An 18032-nucleotide genomic window follows, 5' to 3' on the forward strand; every position below is an offset into this window, starting at 1 on the left:
GTTTATATAATTCGAGAATCAGTGAGCCATGAAGAGCAAAGCACACGGCGAAAGGACGGGGAGCTTTTGTGGACAATCTGTAAACATCCTCAGGCAGAGTTCTACGTCTAGCAAAAACTAAAATCAGAATATCTTCAACCACCAAATTCTTGGGACACAGCACAGCTCAAACAAATTAGACAACATACAAAAGTTCTTGTGTGGAATCAAATCTAGCCCCCATACGACTTGAGAGAGAGAGAGAGAGAGATGATTTCATGGTTCTTAGGTTTTAGCTAGACACCCCCAATATGTAATCCGGCAAGACTTGACCGCAAGAAAGATACCCAATTGAAAAAACAATGCAAGGAACCATGAAATGCAAAAGCTGATCTGAATCTTTGTCTAGTTTACATCCTTTCTCCAAACAACAAAACACTCAACTGCCAGAAACCTTTTCTTCCTAAACTGCCAGGATCATTTAGCAAAATATTAACACTTGATAGCCAGAAGTATTGATGCCGGAATTAGAGATATGACGGTTTTTTGAAGCAAAATCAGAAAATGAATGAACCAGCAACCAAGAAAACCTGGTGATCTCCACTCCAAAAAGATTTGGGGCCTTGTGATGAGCTATAATTGGCCTACTTTAGATAAGTTGACGAAAACCAGAGAATCACATAACTTAACAATGAACTCATCACTTCAAAAGTCCTCGGGCCTTTAAGTACAGGTACAGGTGGAATCACTGCAACCATCAAGAAAGTTCCCAGCAGCCATGAGAAAGCAAAAGCTCCAGCCCTGCACCATGGCAACAAATTTTATGACTTGGACCTATGAGAGTTCCGCACTTAAGTAGCATGCAGTTTCCAGAATGCATTGAAATTCAGAAGGACAAGAGCATAAGCTGCCATTCTGGAATCGTTTGCATAATTTGGGAAAAGGTCATGACATTAGAGATAATCATGAATAATATTAGCCCATTATAAAAACGTACAAGATGACACTGGGTCCAGGGCCAAGTTCAATGTTAGGTACGAGAAAAAAAAATTATGTATATAACAATGACCTAAATGATAAACAGCAGGGCTATGCCATAGTTAATCAAACAGATAGTATTACACATACCCATAAAGAAAAGCTCGGATTTTGCTCTTCAGACGATCATATATAAAATATATGGTAGCTATCAGTGAGATTGCGACCTGAAGGGTTGGGCCTTCTTCAGTTGGAAAGAGAACAGTGAGAGCTCCAAGCACTACGAATGCAATAGATGTCTTTATAATGAACTTTGTCGAGGGAGTTCGGAACCTATCTGTAAGAGCCTGAACAACACGGGACTGCCTGAATTGTCGGACTTTTTTCTTGACATCAATTTTGGGATTCTTCCTGTCATAAAACTTCTGCATTATTATTTTGTCATGGGCTGATTCAATGGCATCCACACTTGGTTTGTGCCCCGCATATTGACGAACAAGGAAGTTCCTTGCAGCTTGAATTTCATCTTCAGACGCCTCCCTGCTTATTCCAAGTCGTTTGTATGGGTCCCTCACATTAATTCTAGGAAAGATAGCTGAACTTGCAGATAAGGAAAGATTGGAATCAATGATGCTCATTTGTAACAGAATTTAGTGAACCACATTAATAGAATAGGGTCAGCAATAATAAATCAGACAAGAACTATAGCATTACAGAAAGCTGATACATAAACTATGTGTTACACGAGCAAATGATAACTTGTGATATTAGCTTTCTGGAAAAGCAACTACAAACTACTATAAACCAGGATGCTTACAATGAAAAGGTTCTCATCAACCTTATGCTTGAGGAACTGAGGGCAAGGCCCTAGCTGTCTTGCATAATTTCAGCACAAGTGAGAGAGAGAGTCATTCATGTCTTCCTTATTTTTTTATTGGTAAGATTTGAACCTAAACCAACCCCACACCACTCTAAAACACCTGAGCGAAGGCCCAGAGTGTCATTCACATTGTCTAATAAATTCCATGCACTTTGGTTCAAGAACAGATGGTAATCTGAAAGAAAGTTACACAGATGAGCCATCCATGGCACAAATAAGTCCAAAAATGGCAATAGCTCCACAAAACCAAATTCCACATCACAGGTGGAGCTCACAATTTCTCGTATCATAAAAAGACATGCAAAAACAGTTTATGCATGAGGTCTCCAAGCCACTCAGTAACAGGGACATTTACAGTCTGTTTGTTGCGAGGGAGAGGGATGAAGAGAGGTAGAAGGGAAAGGGGAGGAGAGACAAAATCCTTTGTTTAAGAGGAGGGGGAAATGGAAGGACAGGGAGAGCAAAAATCCATCTGAGCCCACCAAAACCAACCCAACCAAAGTGGGCAGATTGGAGGGAGCAAGAGGGACTCTTATGAAAAACATGACTTGTCAATTTTATCGTCATATTTCGAACCCTTTAAATCAGGGAATAATGGTAAATAATAGTTCTATCCTCCCCTTCCTTCCTTTTTTTTTTTCCCCCTCCTTCCAACCAAACAAGATGAGCATTCTTTACACATCCTGTATATTTAAGGTCTCTTCTTTGTTCTAATAGCATTTCATGATTACTTATATATATATACATATCAGGCACACATGGATTCCACGTCCTTCCCGTTCTTCCCTCACTTCTCCATCAATCCTACTTCGCCATCCCCTCCTACCAAACATAGTGTTAGATTTACAACTTGTTGGTTGCCCAATAATCCAGCCAACCCTAATGTGTTAATAAAATCCTTCTTTTGGAAAGTGAACAGTTGTTTTATTCATCCCAACCAACATACTTATGAGCCTCAACACAGTAAAGCTCCCAGCCTTAAAAGCAAAGAAAGAGCTGAACATCCATGCATCACAATGACCATCTGTTTCCCAATTAGCATGCTTATTTTGTTTAGGTTTACAAAACCATGCCTTCCAATAGAATTTTCTCCACTAAGTACAAATCCCCGTAGACAAAGTGTAAACAATCATAAAATAGTCAAGAAAGTAAAAGATTACCAGGGGGTTCATTTGACATATCACCATAAGAAGCATCCATTGCACACTTGATCAAGTGAGATTGCCGCGTACCCCGTATAGAACCAGTCCAATAAGTCCTGTATGATCACAACATGTCAAACGCACGACAGTGTTATAATAATGTACACAGCCCTCACTCAGGGTTTAAACAGTTGAGTACCTTTCTACTGGAAGAAACCCAAACTGTTCTTTAGGTATACTAGCACTAGGAAAAGCTGCCGCTCGCCTATTCAGCGACCCCGGGCCAGGTACCCGGAGACATCTCGAGGAACTAGCGGTCAATCCAAATGCAGCCATCTTTAAGTTATGCTATTGCCAAGCTTCTTACACTAAAACTTATGCTATATAATACCACAAACCCAATGGCTGCAACAAATAAACAAACTCGCCCATATCAAGATTTTCCCATTTTATTAGTAAATTATGAATATCAATTTGTGAACTAAGCACAGTTCTCCAAATTATTAAAACCCAGAACGCGTAAACAAAATTTGATGACATATCAGCAACTTGGATTGGAAAGCATTGTCATGGTAAAAATCAAAACTTTGAGGTTCTAAAGCAAGAAATTCTAGACCAAACGGAGTGTTTAGAACGACCTAGTTTAACAATTCCATGATTATCTGTATCTTCCTGCAGTGCGAGAAGCTGAAATCCATGGAAGTTCAAAAACCAAATGCGGAGAATTGAAGTTTGAAACAGAAGGGGACAAGGAGATGGAAAAGCATAATTTACCTGACGTCCTTGACAAAAGTCCTGTTATAGGTGAATGAAGGGGTGAAATGTTTCTCAGGGTTGTTTAGAGAGTGTGACAGAACGGATAGGAGAATTGAACGATGCCCCAGCGAGGGCTTAAGTGACACAGCTAAACCCTTCCCCTGGAGTGAGGGAATTTTACCCAAAAGGAAGAGTGCTTTGTAAATAACGTACAATAAATATTTTAGGCAAATTAGTAAGCAAATCCGTTGTAGTCTAGTTGGTCAGGATACTCGGCTCTCACCCGAGAGACCCGGGTTCAAGTCCCGGCAACGGAAATTTTATTTTTGCTTTCTCCACTTCTTTCTCTCTTTTCACTGTTTAAATAACATTTAATTAACATTTTTTTTATCACAATAAAACGCCGCCTTTCTCCTCCCCGTATCTCCTACTTTTCTTTTTACTTTCCTCTTTTCACTGATCTTTAATAATAATAATAAAAAAACTCATTTGACACTCACCATGCAGAGCCAGTAGAACAATAATCATTGGAACTAATAATAAACACGTCTTAAATAAATTTTTAGTAATATTTTTAAAGAAGGATCATAGCCAATTCATAGTATTATTGAGGGAAATGGATTATCCAAAAAATTATATAAATTGTTTTCGTTGATAAAAGGAAGAATCATAGTCAATAAAAAAACTAATACCCTATCACTCATATAAACCCAACGAAGATTTTATTTAGAATTATATATTGCCCCTCTTAAATAAGCATTTTTTTTTTCTTCTTTTTTTTTCAAGACAAAAACATTAATAAACAATTCAACACATATATTCAAAAATTACTTTTATTTTTATGCCAAATTAGAAACTTGGCGTAAAGAAAAAGCATTAACAAAATAGTTTTACTTAGGATCGGATAAGGGTTAAAAATACCTACCCATGCAGTTTACCTTATCTTCCATGAGGAAACCCAATTACTTGGACAAAAAATCCTTACACCCAAAGGAAGTTATCATGGCGCTATCAAAACAACAATGCTGATTAATGATTATGTAGCTGCATATATCTCCATCATGACCACCATGTCATCCTCTCCCACGCCGCTACCCAAAACACACCTCTTCCTTTCTTCTTTCTCTGATTATGTGGCACAACCTGCTCCACACTGCAAATACAAGACAAGCATGAAATTAAAGGTTCACACCACCCCCACTGCACGATTTTCTCTCCCTCTCAGAGTCTCAAAACGAGCCACAAGAGATACGGAATCAAGTCTGACAATTCCCATTGCAGTGCATGATCAGAGCCTCATATTATGATCCTTTTTTTTTTTTTTCACTTCTTGAAGAACACGATGGTGCGAAAGCTGCTCTTGTTGATTTTGGTGCTGGAGAGCACAAGTTCTTCTTTATCTCGTCCAAATAGGGTGGTGGAGAGTGAAAAGGCCTACCTGATCAATTGGGTGAAACAAGTGGGGTCCTTCAAGCACTCTCTCTTCCAGAAAGCAACCAATATGTTCGCGCCTTGTAAAACCATTCAAGTAAACACAAAATCGAGGTTCGGTGATTTTGTTACTGTGCAGAAAGCTATCGATTCACTGCCAATCGTAAATCACTGTCGGGTCGTTATCTCCATTAGTGCAGGAATTTACAGGTAAAAAATGGAGTATCCCTTTATTTTGTTATTGACGGATATATCTTAGTTTATTTGGTTTTGTCTTCTGAGGTTTACATTTTGATTTAAATTGGATGGAAAAATGTAGGGAGAAGGTTGAAATTCCTGCGACTATGGCATACATTACCCTGGAAGGTGCTGATGCAGAAAACACCATTATTGAGTGGGACGACACAGCGGACAGAATGGGACAAAGTGGGCATCCACTGGGTACCTTTGCTTCTGCTACATTTGCAGTTGATGCTCCATACTTCATTGCAAAGAACATCACCTTCAAGGTCAGCCAATTTCGTGATTTGGGCTTCATTATTTACTATTAGTACTCTACAGTAGAGAGATGAGGATTGTGGCTAGCTAAGGTAATTAGATGTGAGTTTTTTCGACGATGTTCTATAACAGAATAAGGCACCATTGCCACCATCAGGAGCTCTAGGAAAGCAAGCAGTGGCACTACGGGTTTCAGCCGACACGGCGGCCTTCTTCAGCTGCAAAATTGTTGGAGCACAGGACACTCTTTATGATGACATGGGCAGGCACTACTTCAAGGACTGCTTCATTGAAGGCTCCGTCGACTTCATATTTGGAAATGGTCTCTCCCTCTATGAGAACTGCCATTTGCATGCCATCACCAATAGCTATGGAGCCTTGACTGCCCAAAAGAGAGAGAGCTTGCTTGAGGAAACTGGCTTCTCCTTCGTCAATTGCAAGGTCACTGGCTCAGGCGCCCTCTACTTGGGCAGGGCATGGGGCACTTTTTCTAGGGTGGTCTTTGCGTACACTTACATGGACAAGATCATCACTCCCCCAGGATGGTACAATTGGGGAGATAAGAATAGGGAAATGTATGTTTGTGTTTGTTCTCTCCTCCTCCTTACAGCATCGTGCCTTCATTATGTCCCAGGATGGTGTTTCAAGTTTAACCAATTTGGAACAACATTAACATGTGCCTTGCATGCAGGACTGTGTTCTATGGACAATACAAGTGTTGGGGACCGGGTGCTGATTTCGGAGGGCGAGTTTCATGGTCTAGGGAGCTCACCACCGACGAGGTTGAACCATTTATTTCACTAAATTTTATTGACGGTCGTGAATGGCTCTCAAACCTGTGAATAATCCCATCTCCAACAGCTCATACAAATGAAAAGCGGTACATTAGCAAAACCAGCATCTGCAAACCCTCTTTCTCATCTTTCTTCGGATCATCCAACAAGTGTAGACCTTAATGGTTTTGAAGTTCAATAACGAAAAATTATGCTATTTCTAAAAACTTCCAATCCTTTCTTTTTAACAAGCAAAATGTTTACCTATAATTGGTCGAACCCGAATCTCCACATTAGAGAAAGTACCTTTTGGCCGTAAGGCTATTCATATTAATTGAATGATATGAACTATCAAAGAAGAAAGAGTTCAGAAAATTGAGACATTCAATTACCAAATAAGCATTCTCAAACTTAGAGGTAAAACGAAAGCTAGCAATTTGAATAACATAATGTAATAAATTTTGCATTGCGTCTTTTTTCTTTGAAAATTACAAAGACACAAACATTATCACTATACAAACGTTTCTGTCATCTGTACATAGTAATAGATAACTTTACAATTATCATTGCACTCGGCCATGGTGGTGTTTACAACGAGTATTTACTGCTTTAGCGCAAATTTACTGCCCAAATCCCACCTACTGCTTGTGACATACCAGCATCGAATTCGGACAACTTAAAAATCAAAACATAACAGGATCAGTACTGCAATAACAAACAGCCTTTCTGCAAGGCTTCAGTTGAATCAAGATAAACGTCACAATGCGGCAGTATCTACTCAACAAGATAAAGGTGGAACATATCAAGACAATGGTTCTCTAAAAAGGTTGCAACAGACAAGATTCAGATGGTTACTAAATGAGGGCCAAATTTCCCAGAGATTAGTAGCTCAAAAGAATTTTAGCCAATGAAACCTAAACAATGATAATATCAACAATTACATAAAAAATAAAAATAAAAAATTTGTAGGAATTGTGTATGCTAAAACAAATAACATTGCTAAGGAGTGCAGGAAGGAGCGACCTACCAGGCATTATAATCATGACTGGAAAAGAGTTACAGTAGCAATATAACCGTTCTTCATCACCTGCTGATATTGATGACAGACTCATTAGCAGTCCCTTTTACTACCATACAATAAACTCGAGGTACGGAATATAATTGTCAGATTCAACAGAAGTCAAATTTAAATCGTCTTCTTTTTTTCCCCCTTTTTTTTCTTTTGACACCAGAGAGGGTGTTTAAATTGGAAGCAAGACAAATGGATAAATAATTGTTAACTCACCTCAAAGGCAACATTTTGATAACCATACACAAATGTAGATCCGAAAGGATTGCTTGTAGAACCTTGTGTTTGAATGGCAGCACGGCCACAGTCACCAAGAATTTCCTAGAAGTGTGAATCTTCTGTTAATACATTAACACCAACTATAAAGGAGACGGACATTAAAGGTTAAGCCAACAGTAACAAGGACGATGGGGGTACAGTTGTGTGTATATATATATATATAATTTTTTTATTTTTTTCTGGCTAGACAGGAAACATTTTTGTTTTCCCCAACAAACTTATAACACGCCTCCAGCAAATGTAACGCCTGTAGATGATAAATGAATAATCCAGGGAAGAAAAAAAAAAAACCCCACCAAAAACAAATTGGGGTGGGTGGGTGGTGTTCCGAAGTGAATTACATAATTCTGCTACCAAGACACATCCAACAATCAAATATTATTCAAGCACCTAGTATCTGCAATTGAAACCCTGCATCATTAACTATGAAAAAGGTCACAAATGGAAAATAATGGAAAAAGAACTAGAAAATAAAAGATAAATGCTAGGAACATTGAGGAAAGAACACTCCAGATCTAATCCTCCATTCATTCTAAAGAAAGAAAAATCAGTGCCAATGAAATTGTTAATTAAGGTGATACGTAAATTTGACACCAAATGAACTTCCATTACATTGTATTTGAACCTACAGTTTGCCAGTTCTTTAAATTTTCAAAGATAAAGTTATTCCAGATAATATATTAAACAACTGAGTAAAAACAAATTTACCTTCACTTGCTCCCATTTGGTGCTTGGTGTAATCCTGTGAACCCTGCTATTTACTTCCTCAAAAGACCCCTCAACTGAAGGAACAAAATGAAAATGGTTTATCAGTTTCTGTATAACAGATCCATTTGGAAACTTCTGAAACAGAACAGAACTTACAGTCTGAACTAAAGATAACAAAATTGCACTTTATGTATGAATTGAAATCTGCATGACCAGGATAGTTCGTATGCAAAACAAACTTCTTGATTTTATGAGTCTGCAAATACAAAACAGTGATATTAGAATTCTGAGTGCACAGGTTATCATGCATAGAATCATGATTATATGTATATTACTAGAACCAAAGAAAATGAATACCTGCCCATCAAATAAGATGTCCAAACCACGGGTAAAATAATTATAGAAATAATCACCACAAAGTGTCGTCCGTGGACGAGGATCTGATGCAGAGTGAATAACCATTTGGTCTACCTGTACAATTAACAGAATCAATATTCACTAATAATGACAAACAAATTGAAATCACCAACAACTATAATGCTTGGACACCAGATCACCCATCAAAGAAAAAATAGCTCACACCCGACCTAGGCAGATACTAATACCGCAACATAATTCTTGTGTTCATCCAATGAGGGAATTAGTTCTTAAGAAACAGAATTTCAACCAACATGAGAATGAAAAAAGAAAAGACGTGGGAGCACTACATGAAAGAAACATGGAAGCCATGAGCAAACCATGTGACTTAGTTCATCATTAAATCTAAGAGCAATAAGATCAAATTTCGAGAACAGGATATAAATATTCTTCTCGAGCATGCAGCACTTAATTGTCTCTGCTGTTATGATTCTTTCATCATTACATTTGTGATCAAAGAAGCAGAAAAGATTATATGCTCTATGAATTAATGGTCTATATTACACTAGATAAAATATAATGACTAATAAATATTCCTATCCACACAGCAAAATAACTGGGACAAGGCATTGGTAGGTCAAGTTGAAATTAAGTTGAATTCTTCTTCATAAGCATATGCTACACAATTCTCAAACAAAAAATTAAACCCAATATAAAATTTCTTCTGAAGCATGTAGAACACAATTGCCTACAAAATGCTAAAACCCATTCATCTATAATTTTAGGTCAATGACATATAAAGACATTAGTACTTATATTAATAAAACAGTTCTAGATAAAACTAAGTGAGATTTTGCTTGCAATGCCTGTGACTTAGGACAAGGCTTTGTTGAGTCAAGTTGAAATTGAATAAGATACTCTGAGTAAGCTTGTTACACATCCTCATTCAATTATAAGAATCCCCATCCTCCCATCAGCATAAATATAGCCAATTTCTACACATCCTCTGAAGGAAAAACTTAAGAGACTATGCAAGTCTGTATCAGCTGCTCTCTAAAAGAATACAATTCTAAATTCAAGACTGGGTGACTCAGAAATACCTGCTTTTGATGAATTCCACAAGGACGACCCAATTCAGTCCAGACATCCTGTGGAAAAGAGGAGACTATGAAATCAGGAATCACAATATTGCATTAATGTAGCCAATTAGAACTCAAAACTAAATAGAAAATGAAACAGAAGTAAATGATACAATTAGAAAATAATAGACCACTAGAAAACTTACAAAAAAAAAAGGTCATTAATGGAACCAATAAAAGATAAGAGATTAAAAAACTGCAGCAACTTAACTATTTTATAGAATTTTCAAAACCTAGGGACAATTATTTGATTAGCATTAAGAAATAAGAAAGCATGCCAAAATAGAACTCATTCATCAAATGAATAATGTCCTGGTTTCAAGTCAAGTTGACAGCAATTTATTTGTTCTCCACAGAAATAATATGTATATATGTATTTGTGTGTCAAAGAGAGAAAGAAAGACATTGTAATTATGTTGCACCTCCATAAAAAACCATCTCATCTAAGATTCCACGGAACATTGTACAATGTGAAAAGGAGTAATGATGCTACATGAACCCATTATCTCCCCCCCGCCCCAAAGGTTATGTGGCATGATCCTCCATAGCATTTGGTGCATTGAGATTATTTTTTAGTTGGGGGATCATGCCACATAAGCTTTGGGATGGTGGGGGGATAATGGAGTGATGTATATCATTACTCGTGAAAAGAAAACAAAAGGATGGTCTCAACAAATTTTAAGAGTAAGAAATGAGCAAGAAAGTGTTTACCAGCAAAATCAGGAAAAGAAACAACAAAAAAGATACTGAAGATTAACTACATGAGACCTAAAACTTGCCTGCGGAGATGCACCGAAAGTAATATGTTGGCCTCCAACAGTGAAGTATAATTCTTCTCCAAGCTGGACAATACAGACACAAAAATAACTTAGATCCAAGAATCACACTCGCATGCGTCAAAAAATTACACTTCAGAATCTAAAAAAGAGAAGTAATGCAGTGGGCTGGTACTTAAACACTCAGGAAGCAATCATCAGCAAAGCAAAGTGTTAATCCATGGTTTTAGCCCTCCCCACTTTTCCATGCTTATGCTACACAGTTGGTGCTAAGAAAAAGCACACGGCTGTCCATAAGATGACCCACCAGATTTCTCAGACAATTCAATGACATCACGCAAGACTTAAGGATGATGACATTTCAATCAAAATAAATGCATGAGAATGAAGGAGTCAAACCTTAACATGCACCTCCTCCATGTAAAGGCTGCCAACAGGTAATGGAGGAGCAGTAGCCTTGTCCATTAAGGATCCTACACCAACTTTCTTGTCGGTAGAACTATCATATATGGAGACACGACATGTCACTGGTGTGGTGCCATCTGGAAACTCTAATGGCAATGCCGCTTTCATAACAGAAAGGATTCAAATTAAGTAATCAGAATATAAAAATTCTCTAAATCAAGTAAAAGTGAGTTAGAAAATACAGAAACAGTACCTTCCCCATCATAGCAGCAATCTGTATACTGGCTAGGAATTGGAAAAGCAAAGGATAGCCCCTGCAAAATATACATGTAAGACAGAGCCTAGCATGTAATAAAAGATATAGCAAAAAGTAAAAAAAAATTATGATAATTAGGTCTTCCATATACATACTGGGTAAAATAGAGTGTAAACACCTCTGTCTTTGTCGTAAATACCAGGAAAGGTTGGCCCAAAAAGTGCATATACAGCTACAAAAGTAGCTAGAGTGGATGGTCCTCTAAGAAAAGAAACTAGGGTCAGAAATAGATTTAATAACATATAAATTATAAAACTAAATTTTAGTAACCCACCCTATTAGAGAAGTTGCATAGCGCATTTGGAGCCGTTTTACATCAAAAATTTCAACAAGGCGTAGCCTCTGACACCAAATTTAAAGTTATATTAGTCAAAATGTATCATGTGAGTATACAACTACTAGATTACATTGGATGTACGATATACAGAACTAAAATGAATACAGGGCACCAAATTTATCCATCAAAACTCGAATGCGAATGGGCCTCAGCACAAAATAACTCCACTAACAGATCCAATAAGGCAGAAACAAAATTTATAGTGCCATGCAATAAACAGAAAGACATGATCTCTTTTATTCCAATAATTGATCAATTTATTCTGTGAATTGGAGAACCTATGCTAAAGGATATAGTTGGTTTATTCAACGGTTACTAGACCAAAAGATGCTTTCCCAATATTTTAATTTTATTTACTTATGTCAATAAAGTAGAACAATATAAAAAGGGAAATCTCCATTAAGCTTGCAAGTTGACAATTTTAACAGACTGAAGCGATTTTGTAAATTATGTCATGTTTCGAATTTCTTCACTGGGTGCAAGAAACATTAATATCATGTCCATATTCAAACTCTAGATTTTACCATTTTCTATATCCCATATTGTTCTTCACATGAGATTCTTATGTGGTTTTTATCCTGGCATGCAAGATAAATGGTAAAATATCAGCTATAATATACCCAATAAACCAAAAAAAAAAAAAAAAAAAGAATCAGAATACAAGGATTAGCTCCTAGAGAACGCCCTTAGAGCCCTCCATTGTCACTGTCGCATCAAATACTTAGTTAAAAAGCACAAGGTAAACTAGAGGAGTAGAAAGAGGAAGTTAGTTGCCCAATAAGTCAATAGGCAAAGAGTTATGCATAAAATTGAAGCCTCGAACTGCACAAGTGTTTGTTATATTTACCATAATGTATTACTCACTAAATTACTAAAATAATCACATAATTAGGTACAAAAACTAATCTTCAATGAGTAATGCTACATACACTCCCATTCTCACACTTCCTGATGTGCTTTCAAAATCTTTTGAATGAATCCCTATTAGGTTTTAATCCAATGATGATTTTAAAATCACGTCAGAAAGTATAGGAGCGGGAGTGTGTGTAGCATTACTCATCTTTAATAGCTTCATCATTCCACTTATCATTTGTAAGAAACCTTTTGATCACATCCTCACAGTGAAACACAGGCAGGAAACCTAACAAATAACAAAAAAAATATACGAAAGTAATACCTGTGACCAAGGATCAAAGCGAAGATGAAAACCATGATCTGGAAAGCTAATAACAATGTCCAGTTTCAGCGGCTCCTGCATATAACAAGCACAGTAAGAGGTGGCAAATTAATGGTGTAAAATCACCTAAATATATGAGTTGTGAATTTCATATTCAGCAAATCCCAGCACAAATCCTACACAGCATTCATTAAAATAACAACAAATTTCCAAAGTAGTCCATATGTGTTTCTATGTGTAAATGCACGCATGATGTGAATCTCCTACAATCCAAACCTCGTCGAAGTATTTCACGTGGACAACATCGTAAATGTTAGGCTGCTGCTCTATCTGAGCAAACGCTTCGCATATCGGCATCCCTGCAAAAAACACAAGAAATTTTCAGCGCTGAACATAAGTTAGCTACTAAAACGCCTAAACTCTTCAGATAACCCAAGCTTTTGAAATCCAAAAATCAATTCAACACAAACACCCCACAAAAAACGCATAAATGCTGAGCTCATAAAACCAATCACTAACCACCCCTGCAATCAATAACTAAGCGTTGACAAGGAAAGCTTAAAAGCCAAGAAAGCATCATTATCATAGCCTAGTAGGTGAGAAAACTGCCAAAATTAAGAACAAGACAAACAAAAATATGGATAATGAATTGTACATCCTCTGTTCTAAGCTCCAATAAAAATGTCTCCGAGATGAAAACTTAACCAGGCATTTTTTCGGGAACCAAACAGGTGAATAATTCAAATATCCAACAAATTAAGATGGAATCCAATGCAAATTTCGATCCAGAACAAAGTCTTCAATTAATTCAATCATATAAAAGGAAAACTCAGACACCGATCGAGAATTACCAAGAGTGAAAGGTCCGACACCGAGACCGGGTCGGAGATCGAGAACGATGGCACCCATAGCCGTGCCCTCGCACCGTCGTCTGGTTCTCTGCAACATAATAACCGTTTGGTTTTTCTCTCTATGTTTTTGGGGGAAATCTCCGTTACTTTCGTGAAAGGAACTCACAGGTGTTGATTTGTGTTAAATAAATAGAAAGCTGTGTGTTCCATACGGTTCGCTTAGATTGTCTACCAGTGCACGAAAATGTCCAGATTTTTGGGTTCCGGGTCGGTGGACCCGCCCTATTGGGTCCCGTGAAAGCCCGGGTTCTAAAATTGGACGAGATTTTTGGCTGCAGATTAGCGGGATCGAGAGAGGATAAAGAGGATAAATTAGTGGGATCAAGTTCCTAAATTTCAGCCATTTTTTATTAAATTATATTATAGAGTTATTGCCTCACTATTTTATTTTGACTGTTGAGAGAATATTAATTTCTTATTTTGAAAAATTACATTTATGGTCTTAAACTTTCACCCAATACATAATTATCCCTTGAAACTTAAAAACGTGACATATTATTCTTTTTTTATGAATAAAGTCACATATTATTCATCTTTTTTTTTTAAAAAAAAAAAAACAAATCTTCAATTCGTTCATTCATATCAATAGGACAACTTTGAAAATTTGTTACTTCTTATCGTTTGGAAGTGATTGCTAATTGAGTGTAAATTGTGAGAGAATAAGTATAATACTGGTTCTGTTTATTAACATTTTTTGTATGGTGTTTTTATTTTTGTATGAAAAAATATATTAATGTGACATATTGACAAAAATAATTATAATTATTATATGAGTATTTTGTACTTTTATTGTTTATTAATATTTGGGTAAAGTTTAGATACCTCCCTCAAACCACTACTCAATTAACAATATCCTCAAACTATCAAAATATTGTCAATGTTCTTCCCCCCCCTCCCCCCAAAGCTAATAAAAATATAAAAATACTCCTATATATTTCTCAATAAAACAAAAATATCCATATAAATTCAAAAAAAAATTATAAACTAAAATTTTTAATTTTTTAAATGAATTTTTATTTAAAAGAAACAATTTTTTTTAAAAAAAAAATTAAAACGAAATTTTTTATTTTTTATTTTTAAAACTGAAATTTTTATTTTAAAAATAAAAACGAAAATTTTCAATTTTTATGAAAAAATAAAAAATAAAAATTTTCTTATAAAAATTATTATTATTTTTTAAAAAAAATTTGGCCAACCTTTGGATTTTTTTTTTATTTTTTATTTTTCAATTTTAGGTTTTTTTTAGAAGGATTAGTATTTTCTGTTTTTATTTTACTAAGGGTGGTTTCTTCATTTGGGAGGGCATTGACAATGTTTTGGTAGTTTGGGGGGGACATTGTCACAATTGAAAGTTTTGGGAGACATTGTCAATTGAGTGGTAGATTGAGGGGATATGTGGACTTTCCCCTTAATATTTTTATTTTAAAAATAAAAAATAAGAGGAAGAAAAAATTGTTGATATTGTATAAAATATGAGAAATATATACCCCTCCACTATAATTAACGAAATATTCTCCAGTTCATTTGAACTGAAAATTATCATTTTCCATAACTATCATCACTTTAAAGCTTCAACTACTAAAAGTCTTAAATGAGCATGGTCATTTACTAGAGTTTATAAACGTTTTAACTTTAACCAATTGTTTGTCAAAGTGATCCTTATCCACCAAATTTTGTTAAAAAAAAAAAAAAAACAAAAGAATTGCCATCAAGTATATATCTAGTCATAATGTCATCACCATTAATTTATTTCATTTTTTTTTTCATAGATAATGTCATCACCATTATTAATACATACATATATAATCTCAGTTAAAAATCATCATATTTCCATTAAAAAAAAAAATCTCTGTTACAAATGTTTCACCTGCTTTTTAAAAAAAAAAAAAAAAAAAAAAAATTGTTATTTTACATTTGTAAGAGCATCGTCAGCAGTGTTTCTAAACTAACTTTTTAGTTAAATTTAGTTATTTTATTAACTTTTCTTGCTCAAACAGATACTATAAAATATAAGATTTACCTACTACTGATACAGTGAACTTTCATATTTATAAGTTATTGTAGCAACTTGTAAGTAATATTTTATTATATTTTATCATTCTTTATATATATATTTTAATATTTTCTCTTTCATTTTCGCTTTATCTCTTTTTATGGAAAAAAACAATGAAATGATAAAAAACTAATAAAATAATATTTAATTATAGTAGATAGTTAAAATAGATGTTCTTATTGGAGCGTGTAGTGAAAAACTAGTAGCTAAAATGAAATTAAAAACAATTGTATTTTGAGTAGTAAAATAAAAATTATTGCTGAAGATGCTTTAAGCACATGAGACACTACTACTACACTTTACATTATAATGGCAGCTAACGACACTACGTCGTGGCCACCCAACTACAATCCGTTCGAGTCATTTTTCAAATTCTCCATATGAATTCTTATTTTAAGTTATTTTTGTGTTTTTCAAATTCTTTTTTTAAAAAAAATAAAAAATAAAAAATTTGTGAAAACTATTTTTGTGTTTTTATTTTTATTTTTATATAGTGTCTTGTATTTGAGTTAATCGTTAATGTTTTTTGTTTTTTAGAAAAAAAATAAAATAATAAATAACAAATAGATTAATATTATTAATATCATCATCATCAAAATATCTCTCACAATAGAGTTGTCCTATTTGTCATAGCCAATCCCACTAGGTTGACAACTTGACATGGTTGTGCTCTAATTTCTCTTGATAATGTTAAGATAGATGCTAAAAAGCAAACTCCTATCATATATAACAGTATCCATCAATGATTTATTCTTTATGATTCAATGGTTAACAATAAATGAAGATATGATTTTTAGCATTACATGAATGACATGTATATATCAATGTTTCATAGTACTATTAATCAATTTTCATGTTCATCCGTTGGTTTTGTTTGTTTAACCATTTGCTTTTTTATTTTTTCAAAATAAAATTATTAACAAATAACTTAAAACACAAAATACTTATAAATTATTCAAAACTACTTTTACTTTTTATGCTACATGATAATTTTTATTTATTTTTTGTTTAAAAAAAGTACCCTGCCAAAAAATATGAACAAAGGGAGCCAATTTTTATATAATTTTGAAAACTATTTTGACAGTTACTGTTAAGAAGAAGAGCATGATGGTAGTGCAAATAAATGCATGTTTGAGGTACTACAACTTTTACTACACTCTTTATAAATTAATGTGGCAGTCAATGTTGTGTCGATGTCACTAATTCGAATTCCTCCTCCCTCTCTTGTGTGGACATGTAACAAAAAAAAAATCACAATTAAATTTAATAATTTAATGACTACGTAATAAACGTGAAATATTGAGACAATTAGGGGCATGACCACTCTTTTGGGTTGGGGTCCACTAAAATTCAACTTAATTTTTAGTAATATGAAACTTAATAAATTATTATTATTATTTTTTTTCACTCCCACTTTAAAATTTTTTTCACTCCCACATGAATTTACTTTATTTTTGTGAGTAGAGTCACATGAATTTAAAAGTAGCACATAAAAATAGTAATATTCGTAGCATTATTCTTTTGATAAACATGGCAATCAACGTAGTTATCGAGAGGCTTATGACTAGCAAAACATTTATATGTTATATTGGTATTTGAGACCAACCTATTGCCTAAAGCTAAAGGTTACCCCCACCCAAGAGAAGCACTCGTAGATTCAAAGCAATAATGCAAAAATACCTACCTATCGTAATCATCCATCTGGCACAAAAGAGTCGTAATTCTTAGTCCACCCTGCGTGGCCAAACCCATCACGTTGAGAATCCAACCAAATTCTGACGCGCCCTACTCTATCAAAACAAACAATGACCAAATCTTTAGACTAATTCAATGTACTTCTCTTCTTGCAGCCATGGAACTTTTTTAATCCCCGTTTTCTCCCTGTTGCGTTCTTGGGGGTAAAATATTAATATTCAATTCAATTATAAAAAGGCCCATAACACGCCACTCCTGACTCCTTGTTTATTTATTTATTTGTAATATGGACACAATGTCAACTCTGTCTTTTCCACTCTCTAATAGAGAAGAGCCGCTACGTCAAAATTTCCACACGCAATTAAATTCATAT

General features: G+C 34.9%; 3 protein-coding genes and 1 non-coding gene across 5 annotated transcripts; 2 read left to right on the forward strand and 2 right to left on the reverse strand.

Annotated features, from left to right (window-relative positions):
- Positions 1 to 106: 106 nt before the first annotated feature.
- Positions 107 to 3871, reverse strand: LOC132170942 (protein CHAPERONE-LIKE PROTEIN OF POR1, chloroplastic). The gene is made up of 5 exons (XM_059582102.1): positions 3754 to 3871; positions 3179 to 3384; positions 2998 to 3095; positions 1108 to 1552; positions 107 to 780 (listed from the first exon to the last, which is right to left on the reverse strand). The coding sequence occupies exons 2-5, from the start codon at positions 3313 to 3315 to the stop codon at positions 624 to 626; spliced, it is 837 nt and encodes a 278-aa protein (XP_059438085.1). The 5' UTR covers positions 3316 to 3384; positions 3754 to 3871; the 3' UTR covers positions 107 to 623.
- Positions 3872 to 3979: 108 nt separating this feature from the next.
- TRNAE-CUC (transfer RNA glutamic acid (anticodon CUC)) lies at positions 3980 to 4052 on the forward strand. The gene has a single exon. It is a non-coding gene; the product is annotated as a tRNA-Glu (tRNA).
- A 1025-nt stretch (positions 4053 to 5077) lies between these two features.
- Positions 5078 to 6506, forward strand: LOC132170941 (probable pectinesterase 53). The gene is made up of 4 exons (XM_059582101.1): positions 5078 to 5376; positions 5486 to 5675; positions 5797 to 6283; positions 6328 to 6506. The coding sequence occupies exons 1-4, from the start codon at positions 5078 to 5080 to the stop codon at positions 6504 to 6506; spliced, it is 1155 nt and encodes a 384-aa protein (XP_059438084.1).
- A 349-nt stretch (positions 6507 to 6855) lies between these two features.
- Positions 6856 to 14157, reverse strand: LOC132171845 (PHAF1 protein At3g51130). Of its 2 annotated transcripts, none has more exons than XM_059583254.1 (15): positions 13852 to 14157; positions 13277 to 13359; positions 13001 to 13075; positions 11761 to 11828; positions 11582 to 11687; positions 11424 to 11484; positions 11165 to 11331; positions 10769 to 10831; positions 9951 to 9998; positions 8851 to 8964; positions 8650 to 8749; positions 8494 to 8567; positions 7723 to 7827; positions 7465 to 7527; positions 6856 to 7112 (listed from the first exon to the last, which is right to left on the reverse strand). In XM_059583254.1, exons 1-14 carry the CDS (start codon positions 13946 to 13948, stop codon positions 7477 to 7479), a joined length of 1212 nt encoding a protein of 403 aa, XP_059439237.1. In that variant the 5' UTR covers positions 13949 to 14157; the 3' UTR covers positions 6856 to 7112; positions 7465 to 7476. The 2 variants fall into 2 exon arrangements, with proteins under 2 accessions (XP_059439237.1, XP_059439238.1); XM_059583255.1 differs by having other exon boundaries at positions 7465 to 7524; positions 13852 to 14156.
- Between the last annotated feature and the right edge of the window lie 3875 nt (positions 14158 to 18032).

Source organism: Corylus avellana, chromosome ca2, assembly GCF_901000735.1.
Source record: "Corylus avellana chromosome ca2, CavTom2PMs-1.0".
Classification (NCBI taxonomy): domain Eukaryota; kingdom Viridiplantae; phylum Streptophyta; class Magnoliopsida; order Fagales; family Betulaceae; genus Corylus; species Corylus avellana.

Bases quoted from the DNA above. Each gene is read 5' to 3' on its own strand.
- LOC132171845 (XM_059583254.1), bottom strand. From the start codon at position 13,948: ATGTTGCAGAGAACCAGACGACGGTGCGAGGGCACGGCTATGGGTGCC. The intron at 11,485-11,581 runs GTATGTATATGG...TATATTTTGCAG, and splicing joins TTTACACTCTATTTTACCCA to GGGCTATCCTTTGCTTTTCC. The intron at 8,750-8,850 runs GTATTCATTTTC...TTGTATTTGCAG, and splicing joins ACATCTTATTTGATGGGCAG to ACTCATAAAATCAAGAAGTT.
- LOC132170942 (XM_059582102.1), bottom strand. From the start codon at position 3,315: ATGGCTGCATTTGGATTGACCGCTAGTTCCTCGAGATGTCTCCGGGTA. The intron at 1,553-2,997 runs GTAATCTTTTAC...CTGCAAGTTCAG, and splicing joins TATGTCAAATGAACCCCCTG to CTATCTTTCCTAGAATTAAT. The intron at 781-1,107 runs GTATGTGTAATA...GCCATGGTGCAG, and splicing joins ATCCGAGCTTTTCTTTATGG to GGCTGGAGCTTTTGCTTTCT.
- LOC132170941 (XM_059582101.1), top strand. From the start codon at position 5,078: ATGGTGCGAAAGCTGCTCTTGTTGATTTTGGTGCTGGAGAGCACAAGT. The intron at 5,377-5,485 runs GTAAAAAATGGA...GGAAAAATGTAG, and splicing joins ATTAGTGCAGGAATTTACAG to GGAGAAGGTTGAAATTCCTG. The intron at 5,676-5,796 runs GTCAGCCAATTT...GTTCTATAACAG, and splicing joins CAAAGAACATCACCTTCAAG to AATAAGGCACCATTGCCACC.